The sequence below is a fragment of the Psittacula echo genome (genome assembly GCF_963264785.1).
Source record: "Psittacula echo genome assembly, chromosome: 1".
Lineage (NCBI taxonomy): Eukaryota > Metazoa > Chordata > Aves > Psittaciformes > Psittacidae > Psittacula > Psittacula echo.
This window is the reverse complement of record NC_137735.1, coordinates 86390441-86403744: the sequence shown is the minus strand read 5'-3', so window position 1 is coordinate 86403744 and position 13304 is coordinate 86390441. Positions and strand designations below refer to the sequence as shown.

Here is a 13304-nt window from a genome sequence, read left to right as displayed (position 1 = left end):
CGCTCACATCTTTATTCTCTGGAGGATGTTACTTAATTTTGTTTTAATCTCAGAATAAGCAGTCGTGCCTTTGTCTGGTTCCTTGACGTGACAGATCATTTGCAGCACGTTGTGAAGGAGATGAAAGGTGTTATTTTCCTGTGCTGCATGCTCTTCAGATCCTGCCACTTAATGAATTTTCCTCTGGCAATAGCTGTTGATTGTCTGGGGGTTTATTTTCTTCTTCTTCTTTTTTACCCTGTCTTGGTATTCCAGAAAGACTTGCTGCTCTCTCAAGCCGTGGTTGCCTGCCTGGAAACTCTAGTGGAATACCTGTATGAGAAGAACCAGGATGTTGGTAAAGTCTTCCCGCTCTTTCTTCTCCTGGGTTTCCCTCCTGCAGTTGTTTTGAGCTCTTTGATCTCCATCCAATAGCACCCTGGAGCAGATGCCTAATGAATTTATGCCCAATAAGAAAAATCATTTGTATGCCTAAAGTTAATCATGTGATTTGTAGGATGAAACCACAATGGCTAGCTCCCCTGCAGGCATGAGCCATCACTTTGGTTCTGAACACCAAGATGCTTTCCAGAAGGAAAATAGCCATTCCCCACTAACAGTGAAAGGTTTAGGAATGGAAGGGGTATAGGAATAGTCAGTCACTTCCAGGCCAATTGTAGCAAACATTCAGGCCATAAATATAGGGGAGGTAGGATCTGAATATGATGTGTCTTCCACACCAACAGCGTTGGTCACAGTTTGGCCCTTAGGGAGGGGAGGGGAAAATAGGAATGAAAGCTGGAAATTCTAGATTTCCAGGGGCAAATGCAGACCTTGGTTTCTGGAGTCCGTGTCAGACCTGAGGGTATACCACATCAGCAATATAACATAATATGACAGCGTCGTGCAGTTGGTGAGGAGGATAGACTCTTCTGCATATTGTCAGCCTCCTGCCACAAAGTCCAGGTGCTGGCTCTGACCTTAAACCAGACAAAGTTCTCTGTACCCTGACCTGTTCAGTTATTTAAAGAGAGAAGGAGATGAAGTGAATGAACACCTGACAAAAGGGATACTGGTAGGAGAGAGAAATAATAGAATCCCAGACTGGTTTGGTTGGAAGAGACCTTAAAGCTCATCCAGTTCCAGCGCCCTGCCATGAGCAGGGACACCTTCCACTAGACCAGGTTGCTCCAAGCCCCATCCAACCTGGCCTTGAACGCTGTCAGGGATGGGGCAGCCGCAGCTTTTCTGGGCAACCTGTGCCAGGGCCTCACCACCTTTATTTATTCCTAATATCTAATCTAAATCCCCTCTCTGTCAGTTTAAATCCATTCCCCCCCTGTCCTGTCACCACATGCCCTTGTAAAAAGCCTCTTTCCAGATTTCTTGTAGCCCATTTAGGCATTGGGAGCTGCTCTAAGGTCTCCCCAGAGCTTTCTCTTCTCCAGGCTGAACAAGTCCAACTCTCTCAGCCTGTCTCCGTAGCGGAAGTGGTTGAGTGAAGATGTGATGCTGCAGATGATAGACAGGCAGGAGCTGATGGCAGGCTATTAAAGAGCTAGGTTTAAAAAAAGAAGAAATGCCATGTTCTGGGGAGGTTGTGCTGATTTGGGATCAAGTGAATGAAATGCTGCTTCAGCAATGGCTGAACCTCGCACTTTGGCTGCTTAAATGCTTTCTGTAGTGCAGAAGATTGCAACAGCAGTAACAGAAGTCTCCTTATTCCAAGCAGAAGAAGGGTCATAGCTATGTTTGACTGAAAGAAGTGAGGACACTGGAACGAGCATGGCCTGGACTCTGCCTCCAGGAGTTGTCTCATTTGAGGCTTTCTGAAACACTCTCTTGGTCCAGAGATTTTTCCAGATGTGCAGAGCAGGCTCAGGGCACAGTGCTGGTGCTTTCTCATTTCCACCAGCAAAAAGATACCCCCCAGACATTTTACATGATTTTTTAGATTTGTTTCTCCCGTAGGGAAGATTTTTGTAGTGGTAATAGGGAGGTTATGTGACTGTCAGTGGCAAAGGGACCTTCTAAAACTAAGGTGAGTTGCCATGGTTGAACATGTATCAGCTGACCTGTTGTAGCTGTCCCTCCCCTGCTCCTATCTGCAATAAATACAAGGTAATAACACTTAACTTCATTGTTCAGTGAGACTTTATGCTGTTACAGACAGTGACCTTGAGCCTTAATCTCTGTCCATCAGATACATTCTTTATTAAGAACTTTTTCTCTACTGCTTGTTTGCACTGCAACCATCAGCCTGTCTGGTCCCCATAGTGTGCACTCTGATGCAGATCCAGGCTCGGTTTGTGTTAAAGGCCTTTCTTCATTCCCCAAAGGGTATTCTGCAGCTAAATAAAACCAGTGGTCAGGAAACTTGTCCTCATATTGAAACCAGTGGGTATTATTTTTAAAACCCTGGGCTAAAGATATCCCCTAAGTATATTATGACATGCACCCCAGGAGAAGGTTTCTCTTCCTAGACCAGGACAAAGATGGACAAAATGTATTTTCTGCTTTAAAAAGCTTTTAAGCTTTTGTCCTCAAGATTAAATTTTTGCCCAGAGAGTGCCAAATTAACAATCAAGAACAGAGCAAACTATCCCCTTAGTGTTTCACAGCATGGGGTTTAGAAGAGAAACCTTGGGGTCAGTATTGAAGACTGATCTTACCTGGGTCAAGCCTGTCACTTGGCTGATTTTAAAGCTGTCTTTGATTGGCTGCTTCTTCTCTCCCAGCTCTACATGTGGCTTCCCAGCCCTGGCATCGATTCGTGCTCTTCACACTACTTGACGGGGGCCAGAAATCCTTTCTGCAGCCAGAAGTGCTCAGGCTGATGACGTTGGTGAGCAGGAAGGGCAGGCAGTTCTCCATTTTCCCCACGATGTTGGTACGGTGCATGTGGATCAGTTACTGGAACTCACCCCCTATGCACACACAAGTCTCAGATGCTGCTGGGGCTTTGTCTGGCGCTGGATTTGTGCCCCATAATAGTGATACTTTGAAGTGAACTTCCACACCCTGCAGAAACTGACTGCTGTCAGCGAGCAGGTCCTGTTCTTCTGGTGTTTGTAGCACTTATTTACAATGCCTAGGACACCCGGGGAGGAGAGGGGAAACCTGCAGAGAGCATGCAACTGCTGTGACCAGTCAGGGAGCGTGCTGCAACTCTCTGGAGAGCAGATTCTGCTCAGCCTCACAGCTTGTCTCCCCATCTTTGGCCTCACAGATCTGACTTCTTGGGGCAGAGAGTTACCACAATCTACTACCCTGCTGTACTTGGGGCCTGCAAGCAAGAGAGGGAGTGTGGTCCTGCCCAGCAGAAATACTGAAGTAAAGCCCTCATGGCAGTGGATGAGAGGAATGGGCTTAATTAATGTGAACCTTCCCCCTCCAAATACAAGATGGATCTGTGAATATTTGTTATTATTTCACTTTTAAAAGGTTACCTGGTTAATTTCAGTTCCTTACTGACCTAAACCAAAATAAATGTGGTAATAAATCAGAGCACCATCAGCACAGGTATTTGCACTGCTTCTAGGAGAAGTGGTGTAAAAATCAGGCCAGGGGTTAAGGTACTGCAGCATCTCATGAAATAGAAGAGGTCTTTCCAAGGACATGAGTCACTGTTGGAGTCTGTAGATCTTTCACTATTTAATGCCTCTATTTTTCTCCTTTGTTCAAGTTTCTGAGATATAAAAGCAGCAATATTATTTCTCAAAAAGAAATTAGCCAGATTCTCCAGGAGGCAGCAGAAGCCAACTTGGCAGAGCTGCCTGAGGCCACGTCTCGTGCTCTTCGCCTCTTCCTTTGTCAGGTAAGAGAGCAGTGACTACCTAGGAAAATGAAAAGGAATCCCTAGGGGCTTGCTTTAGCCTTTGCTGTGGAGCCATAAACTTCCTTTTGAGGAGGTTATGGTAAGATAAAGAGGAGTCCTGCAGCTGCTAGCTTGGCCTACAGCCTTGAGGAGTGTCCAGAGGAATTGGAAAGCGAGTGATGCCAGCAGCTGCCTAAACTGTGTCATCAGATCGGGTGGCCCCTTAATTCTCCCCTGGATCAAAGTTTGAAGGTCTCATTGCTGTCTGTGGAGATGAGGGTGGGAGGGAGGGATGAAGGAACAAGCCCAACAGTCTCCTGTTGGTCTGGAAATCATTTTTTCTTCTGGCTGCTCAGATTCAGAGCAGTCAGTTCCAGGTGGAGCCAGCACAGGCAGGGACCATTCAGACCTTGCTGGAGCGCCTTCTGGGACAGAGGACCACATCTCTAAAACATCAGGACATTGTGTATCCTTTGCTGGGCAAGATGCCTCTGGTAGGTGGTGGGAGAGTGGTAGGTGAGACAGAGGGAAGAGATGCTTGATCTGCTGCTCCTTTGCTTGTTCCAGCTGAAGGCAAACAATTGGAAAAACTCAGAGTGGTTGTTACACTTGGCTAGCTTTGGGATGAAAGACTTCATCATCCCCAAATTTGAGAGGACATTTGGGAAATAAGGAGACATTTGGGATGAAAGATGGGTCTCTGTGCTGGGATTGCATTCACCTACATGGCAGAGTGGCCTGATGAAAGGGGAGCAGGCTGGGGAGCCTGGGACTTCAAAGCAGTAATGATCTGATATTGATTTCCCTGGGGATGAACAATTACTTAACCCTGTGTGTGTGCTACCTGGTGCCAGTATGCCTGTGGAGTCATGGAAACCCAAAGATGATTTGAGCACTTGCAAAGGACAGTGAGCATTCAGAAACCACTGAGTTACCCAATTGTGTTCTGCTTGGCCTTAGAGTCCCCTGCTGAGAACTGAATCCTCCTCTTCTCCAGGGATGTAAGCAGGGGGTGCCCCCAGATTACTTGTGGAGAGACAGAGCCTGAGGCAGTATCTGTTTAGTTCTCAAACTGCTTTTGCCTTCCTCTTTTCATCACGCCTCATTGCCTCAGACAGATGGCAGTGATGGAGGTGGCCGCAGCAGGGATTTCCTGTTGGGGTGGGGACTTCCTCCTCTATGGGACACCTTCATCAGCCATGTGCAGGGGATGTGCTGGGTGAGAGGTGTTTGTCATCTGTGAGGAGCAGCTTGTCCTTGTGCTTACCCCCAGTGTGATGCTAGCGCTCTGTGGTGGGACGCTTGGAGCACGGGTTGTCCGGATGGAGACCATCCAGCCCCATGAAGCTCCTCTCCACTGCATCTGCTTGTCTGCACGGGGGTGAGGGAAGGTGAACGGGAGGTCACGTTACATTGCTCAAGTTGCTTCCCATTTCTGGCTTTTCTTATGAAGAAGTCTTCAAATCTCATTTGTTCTGGAAGTCAGAATCATCTGGTCAAAAATAAGCTTTGACATCAGTTTTGTGACAAAGGAACTTCCTTCAGGTTCACTGAAACACTGGTGTTTCTTGTATATGTTGGCAGTGGGGTGGGTGTTCCATGGCTTGGGGGAGGTTTGGTTTAGTAATGAAACCCTTCTGTCAGCACTATGTCAAATGTGGGGATTCCCATGGAATGTTGGGGTTTCAGCCATGCCTTCCCTTCAGTTTCCACTCATGCCATCAATGACAGATGCCTGGGAGGTGTGGCAGTGTCCCTGTCACACACTGGAGACTGAGATGAGAAGATGTGGTGCACTCAGCCAGAGGAACAAGGCAAGGTTGGAACAGGACACTCCATCCTGTTATTTATTCCCAGTGAGAAGCAGAGAGGAAATGGACAGAAGCCATGTGTAGCTCATTCTCAGAAAAAGGTTTGTTGAAAATCGTTTATAAAGCCAAGTTACTAAACTGCCTCTTCGTGTCCTTCTCTTTGTGGGATGAGGCTTAGTTGATGCTCTTCAGTTACCACAGCACGGACCTGCCTGGTGCAAACGCTGCCATCGGGGGATGCGAGTGCAGTGGAAGAGGCTCCCTGCTCACTCGCCTTAGCTGGAGGTGCTGCAGATTCCTCTGGACTGGGTAGGGGTGCTGGGGTGCTCGGTCAGACCCCCCGGCGGGGGGCAGACGTGCTGCTTGTCCCACTGGGAAGAGGGGACTTCTTCCAGTTCACGGCTGGTCCCTCTGGCTACATCCCCGCACCGCCGCTTGCCTCCTACCCGGTAAAGTGCCCCGCTGGGGCTTTAATTAACGCGGTTCCTTCCCCTGCAGAGCCGGGGGGAACCCTCCAGCCCCGGGTGAGGTGACAGGCGGACCCGGCTCCCGCTTCCCTGCAGCCCCGTCGGGGCCGGTGCCGGGGCGGGGCGGGAGCTGAGGAAGTGACACGGCGGGGCGGGGCGGGGCGGGGAAGCGGCGGCAGCGGCATGGCAGCGCGGCGGGAGTGAGCGCCGCTCCCGGCACCGGTACCCGGTACCCGGCCCGCAGGTGAGGGGCCCGGCCGCACCGCGCCGCCGTACGGAGCAGCGGGGAGCCCTGCCCTGCCCTGGCCTGGCCGGGGAGGGTCTCAGCGGGGCCGGGGGGGCTGAGGCAGGCCAGGGGCTGCGCTGGGGCACGGCGAGCGGGCAGGCGGTGGCCGCAGCGCTCCGGGAACACCGCGGAGGGAGGGAGGGAAGGATGGGGGGAACCCGCCGGTGCCGTCAGGGTGGCCAAGCCGCGGGTCCCGGCTGTGCTCCCGGCCGGGGGGCTCTGCCACTGCCGGCCCTCGCCCCGCGCTGGGGCTGTGTGAGGAGCGCCGCGGGGGCAGCACCGGGAGGCAGCGCTCCTCTCCCCTCCGTCCTGTCCCGTCCCGTCCCGGGTTTGCACTCTGCGGTGTGCTGCCTGCTGCGCCCGCTTGACACGGCTCTGTGTGGCTTCCCCTCCGCGCGGCCAGGTTGTCTTGGCTAATCCCATTTCAACATCTCCATCCCCGTGTGGTTGCCATTACTTTCAGCCATGCTTGAAAGAAAATCCCCATCTCCCTGTGTCCGCGGGGTGCTGCTGCTGACCCCCTCCTGCGGGATGGGAGGCACGATCTGTGCCCGTTCTGGGTGGACATCACAGCAGCTCGCTGGGTGCCTAACCCCGGCTGGCGTCCATCCCTGCGGTAGGCGAGCTGTGGGTTTGGTGGTGAAGGGACTTTGGAGGGAAGCAGGTGTAAACGGCTTGTTGTTTCACAGCCGATTGTGTTAGATGTGTCCTAGCAGTAGTGGTCTGAGCAGCCTGCGTTTCTCTTCCGAGGCTTTTGGTTCAGCTGTGTCAAGAGATTCATCCTCCTCTGGTTGATGGAGGAGCTGCTCAGGGGTGGATTCATGGGGTGGGGAGTTTTCATCCCTTGTTTAGCCACAGCGTGCCCCTGGGACGAGCTGCACGGTGGTGCTTTTCCCCCTGCAGAGGGGAAAGGGTGTCCTGCAAATTGTTCCTCCTGGGAACCCAAGTGTGGCAGCGTGGCTCTGCCTGGTGAGCTCATCAAGCGAATAAATCCCAGCGATGCTCAGCTCAGATGGGGCTCCTGCGGGAGAATTTATGAAGTCATTAAAAACATTCTAATGGAAAATACTAACTGTCTATAACACAGCATCTGTTGTCGTCTCTGTGGAAAAACACATCTAAATTAAGAGGATGGAAGACAACGGAACAGACTGGTGGGCTTTCTGCTGAAACAACCGGCTGGCCAGGGCTGCGAGGGGAATGTTGGTGGGAACTCCTTCCCATCTGTAGCATCAGGACAGGCCTTGGCTCCCTGGAGTGCTCTGGGGGTGCCAGGCAGAGCCGGCTTTGGCAGGGATTGGTTTAGGGAGGGAAGAGAGGAGCAGCTCTGCCCAGTTTCTGTTCTATCTTACCGCTCACGTGTGTGAAGGCACGAGGGGAAAGCATGGAGGAACATCTGCAAGAAGCTTTGGCATCCCTGTGCTTACCCAGTCCAGCCTCGAATGCCATCTCCTACTAAAATGGGGTGAAACAGGCAGGGCAGTGACAGGGAATGAACTCAAGCCGGTGCCATGTGGGACCAGCAGCCTCACTTCCCCTATGGATGGGGGCAACAACTGGCTCCTATTTGCTTGTCATGAGGCTGTTTCAGCCCTGATGGATGATGGCAGTCAGTGGCTTCGATGTGAGAATGAGTGTCGGCAGGGAAGGGGTCAGATGGAAAGGTGATGGGCAGCTGTATGGCATGGTTCACTGGTCCTCTTCTTCCAGCCTGGTCCCTTGGCACAGCCTGCAGGACTGCTGAGGAGGACTTTTAAAGCCATTAAAAACATCCTTACTGAGCACATTATCCATCCATCCTGTTGTATCTGCTGTCGTGTCTCTGGAAAAGCCCGTCTCGAGGCTCGGGGGCTGCCAGGCAGGCTGGTGGGATCTCAGCTGCAGCAACAAGCTGGCCGGCAGCTGCTTCATCCAAGAGCCGTGCTTTGTAACCAGGGCACGCAGCCAGCCCGGCTCTTGTGGCCACGTGTTGGATGCGGGGCACGCGGGGTCCCGGAGCAGTCACACTTTGTGCTTTGAGCCGCTGCTCTTCCTCCTCGCGAGAGCCTGGGAGGGAGTGAGCAGCTGTGGGGGGCTCTGCAGAAGGGGCACCCCCAGCCCCTCGCTGAGCCAGGCCTTGGCCCTTGTGTCATGGGTTTTGGCAGCGTGAAGCAGTCCCTTGGAAGCCGGCTGGGCTGGTGGGTCCAACAGAGCATCTGTCTGCCCGGGCTGGAGGATCAGTCCTCACGGCCTCTGCTCTGTGGCCTCCAGGGTGGCTGGAATATACTGCAATATGTCAGTGGACAGAGAGGACGGACCCCAGGCCTGGTGTGTGAGGTTTGTGCTGCTGTCCTGGCTCTGCACTGCATCCAAAACACGGGGTGCGATGCTGAGCCTTTCTCTGTAACGCTGGTTGTAGTTACTGTGATCTGTTCCCTTCCAGGGGTGCTGCCTGTTGCAAAGCACGACAGCAAAGTAATGCAGAGGGTTTCTTGTGTTCTCCTGATGATGTTTCCCTGCCTGTGCCGGGGGTACAAGGGCCCTTGGCTCAGCTCATTGGGAGCTGCCATTACTCCTTGTGGGGCTGGGAGAGCAGCCGGTGCTGCAGCTTTGCCTCGCTCCTGGGCCTGAGGCTGGACAGATTTGCAAGGACCCGCCTGGATGCGGTGTGACGAAGGGATTTGTTTGTGTTCCAGTGCTAGCACTGCGGAGAGAGGCTCGGCCGCGCAGGGGAACGCGCGCTGAGGAGCAGAGCGGCTGCCAGGGTGAGGGTAGCGCTGGTGTCTTTACACATCTGCCTCCCTCGGGAGCAGGAGGCGGCTGGGGGATGCTCCGAGAGCGCTGCTGCTGCTCCCGTAATTGCTGGTGGCTACTGCTTGGGAACACCATCCCTGTGCACAGGCTGCCCCAGGTCCTGCCGCCCGCAGCTGAGGCGCTGCTCTCCTTTATAGGGTCTAGGCTGTCCCTAGGGTCCTCACTCTCAAGGACCTTCTCTTGTAGCATCTCTTCTGCGTGTTGTCTGAGGGACCCTCCTGGCCGGGAGCAGCTCAGCCCGACCGCATTCCTGCACAAGGGAGGCCGTGCATGGGGAGAGCTGCCACCAGGTCACCCGACTGCTGCTTGTCGGCGTGGGGCCTGCAGCTGGCACCCGGCTTGCAGCAAGGGGAAGGATCCAGGTAGCAGCACCCCGAGAGGTGGAGATGGCTGAGGTGGCCAAGCCATCAAGGTGCTTGAAGGAGAGGTGGACTGGAGCCTCTTGGCAGCCCTCCTCCGCCTTCGGCCCTGCTGCTGCAGCTGCTGGGCTGCTCCGGCTTGCAAACCCAGCAAAAAGCCAGTGTTATTTTTGGGAGAAGGGGTAGGGCTCCGCTTTTGTGCTGGGTCGGTGCTCAGCCAGGGCCCCGGGGGCCCAGCCGGCAGTGGAGGCAGGCAGAGAGGAGGCCTGGCTGCAGCACGGCCCTGTCACCCTGCTCTGGCCACTGTCTCCCTCGAGCCCCTCATGGACACAGGGGAGAGGCAGGCGAGGACCCTAGCGCCAAGGGCAATGTGCTGTCGGCCCTGAGGGGCTCCTGTGACTGTGGTAAGTCTCCTCACTGGGTTTGTTGGTCTGTTTCGTTGCAGGCTGCGGTGGCCGACATGGATCTTCTCTTCCTTTGCCCTGTCCTGCTGGTGCTGCTGCTGTCCCGGGGCAGCTTCACGGACCTGGAGAAGCAGAGGGTGGACTCTGGCTTGGAGATCTGTATCCTTCTGCTCAGCCTGCCCCTCCTGTACTGTGGATGCACCGTGCCTGCTTGCGGCTGCAGGGAGAGGGGCAGAGACCACTGGAGGGGGGGCAGGATGGTGGGAGAGGGAGGACCCAGAACCACTGAGCAGTGGTCTCATTGCTCGTTGTTCCTGGGTTTGCACACCAAGTGCCTGACTCCATGCAGGAGCAGAGATGGGTTTTTCAGTGTTCTCCCGAGCACAGTGCTTTTCCTGTCCACTCCAGCATCCTGGGTGCTGAGCACGTTTCCCAGTCTGCTCTTGGGGTGCCCAGTGGGGTGGCAGAGCAGGCCTGTGCCTGGGGATCACTGGCTGGGATAGCAGAACTTGGTCTCCTCTGTGCCCCAGGCATTTATTGCCCACGAGGAGGTGGGGCGATGCAGGCCCTTCTTAGCACATCCCCTGGTCAACAGGCGAAGTATGAGAAGATATTTGTGTGCTTGTTGGCACGTGTATGGGGAAGGTGGGAACTGATCGTCGCCCTCCGCTGTCAGCCAGTGTCTGGCGAGTGGAAAGCTCCCCACGAGCACCCAGTGCTGTTAAGTGTCCCACTGGGATGTTTGGACACAGGAGCTCACTGGAAAGCCATGTTTCACCCTGGCGCAGGCACTGCCCCCATCCCTCAGGCACCCCATGGGGTGGTGCTGGGTGCCTGGCTGAGGGAGGTGGCAGGAGCGTGGTGGGAGCGTGCCGGTGGTGCCCTTGACGACGGTGCAGATAAGAAGCTGTTTGAGGTGAAGCGCAAGGACCAGATGAATGCGCTAAAGAACCTGATCGAGCTCAACGACATCAACCAGCAGTACAAAATCATTGACATCATGCTCAAGGGGCTCTTCAAAGTGAGGCACAGCACCCTCTGCGCTCGATGTGCCGTGGGGCTGGGAGGACCGGGGGGCTCTGTGGGGTCAAAGAGAAGAGCTAGGTGGGATTTAGGTCCTGGAGGGAGGATGCTGTGGGGCTTCCAAGTGGGGCAGTTGGGGCAGCACCCCTGGGGTACAGGGAAGGGCAGGCAGAATGGGGCAGTAACTGAGGGCTCTGGCAGGTGCTAGAGGACTCCCGGGCTGTGCTCATCGCTGCCGACGTGCCTCCCGATGGCCCATTCCCTCAGGATGAAAAGATAAAGGATGGTAGGTGTTCTCCTGTCCTTACCCCCTCCCTTTCCTAGTGCACGGGTGCACTGCTGCCATTCCTCCTGGGAGCCCTGTTTACCCAGACCAGACCTGGGCTGGTCCCTGTCCCTTGGGGACCTTACTGCTGCCTCTCTGACCTGGGCAGCCTGCCCGCTTGCCCTCACCAGTGCGATGGGGCTCGTGTGCCGATGGGGCTGGTGGCTCTCCCCACAGCGTACTCCCACGTGGTGGAGAACACGGCCTTCTTTGGGGACGTCGTCCTGCGCTTCCCCAAGATTGTGCACCACTACTTTGACCGCAATTCCAACTGGAACAGCCTCATCCGCTGGGGCATCGGCTTCTGCAACCTGACAGGCGTGTTTGAGCAGGGACCCCACTCCCAGGTCCTGGGGCTGGTACGGCTCCTGATCCCTTCTCTGCTGCTGGGACTGAGGGGGGTGTGAGGTTTTGGGGGTCAAAGGAGGGCATGGGGAGTATACCCCATGTCTGAGGGTTGTCCTTGGGCTGAGGGATGAGGAAGAACATGGAGGGGGCTGGTGGGGAAGAAGAGACCATGGGGGGGGGTGCAGGTGGGAGCCACCACTTTCCGACGCAGTCTCCCTTTGCTCTGCAGATGGCTCAGGAGCTGGGAATCAGTGAGAAATCACCCGATTACCGCAATCCCTTTAAAGTGGACCACTCCGAGGTAAGATGGCAATGCTGCCAGCTCACCCCATGGGCTTCCCTGTCCCAGTCAGTGGCTCGGTGGGAACGGCCAAAAACCCCATCACAGAGGAAGCATGGTGAAATATGCCTTTCAAATTCCCCTGCTGGGCTGTGGTCGTCTTAGGGCACGTGCTGCCATCTCCTCCCTCCTGTGGCCCATGGGAATGTCGGGACCCCATTCCTCTCGTGCCGTGCGCAACCTCAGGCCCCCTGGCACTGCTGGCTTCAGCGGGTTTGGGGTGGCTGTGCCTCCGAGAGGCTGCGGGGGCTCCCCCGTGCTGACCCCTCACTGTCACCCCACAGTTTTTCCCCAGCGCCGACACCTTCCAGAAGGCGCTGCGGGAGGAGGAGAAGCGGAGGAAGAAGGAGGAGAAGCGGAAGGAGATCCGCAAGGGCCCGCGCATCTCCCGCTCGCAGTCGGAGCTGTAGCTCCCTGTCGGCGGCCTCGTCCTGGTGCCCGGTGGTCGCTTTCCGTTTGTGCCGTGGGGTTTTGTTTCATTGCCTTTCTCTTTGGTTCAGCCGGGGATGAGTGGCGGTGCTGGTGGGTTGCCCCGGTGGGGCTGAGGGGGGCTGACGTGGGGCTCCCCTTCCCCAGAGCCAAAGCACAATCGGGAAGGCAGTAGGGCCATCCCCATGGCATGTGGGGAAGTAGGGCGAGGGGGAGCCGGGGGATCCCCCCCCTTCCACAGCACGGCCCGCACTGAACGTGCCTCCTCCGTTATGGTGGGCTGGGAGCGTGTCACACCAAACAGCCTCATGAGCAATGCTGCTTCGCTCAGTTTTGGGGTGGTTCTTTTTTTGGTTAGACTGGTGATCTCATTGGCACCCCCACCCGGTTATACCTGGTCTCTGCCCAGCCGCTACCTCTGCCGGAGCAGCTCTCCCCTCTTCCCGGCGCCTGTTTCACCAAGCGATGTGTTTTATCCGTCAGCTGTCATTGGAAAGGCTGACGGCATCAGTTCCTGGCCCAGCAACATCCTGCTCCCCTGGACGGGCATTCCCACAAGGGAGGCAAACATGCGGTGAATCTTTGGAAAGGAGGGATTTCAGTTCTTTGCCTTCTTTGCAGCTGATGGGTACGCATCGTGCAAGTACCGCTGATGTTGACGGTGCTGGGGAGCCAGCCCTGAGCCCTGTGAGCCAGTCCTCCCACCCATAGTGTCTGGGCCACAGGGGGATCAGAGGCAATGGCCTGGCCTTGGGACCCCGCGCAGTAACCCTGTGCTTTCCCGTGGTTGCTGATGAACTGGCAGCAGATGAGGCTCTTGCAGAGGGACTGTCCTCAAGAAGCAGTTGCTCTGTGCCCGGCTGGGGCACCACGGCCTTTGGGAAGGGGGGAACGTCCTGAATGTTTAAGTGCAGAGCCAGGTC

At 55.3% G+C, this 13304-nt stretch overlaps 1 protein-coding gene across 1 annotated transcript in view; it reads left to right on the top strand.

The window, feature by feature from the left end:
• MEI1 (meiotic double-stranded break formation protein 1) overlaps window positions 1-12832 on the top strand; it is a gene marked incomplete at its 5' end in the record, with an annotated part of 46433 nt that extends 33601 nt beyond the window's left edge. Inside the window, 9 exons of the mRNA XM_080624287.1 lie at window positions 256-337; window positions 2718-2824; window positions 3665-3796; window positions 9958-10075; window positions 10816-10937; window positions 11141-11225; window positions 11442-11623; window positions 11842-11913; window positions 12237-12832. Of these exons, the coding sequence (XP_080480413.1) occupies window positions 256-337; window positions 2718-2824; window positions 3665-3796; window positions 9958-10075; window positions 10816-10937; window positions 11141-11225; window positions 11442-11623; window positions 11842-11913; window positions 12237-12362 (1026 nt within the window). The 3' untranslated portion in view covers window positions 12363-12832. The remainder of the gene's footprint in view (window positions 1-255; window positions 338-2717; window positions 2825-3664; window positions 3797-9957; window positions 10076-10815; window positions 10938-11140; window positions 11226-11441; window positions 11624-11841; window positions 11914-12236) is intronic.
• Window positions 12833-13304: the final 472 nt, after the last annotated feature.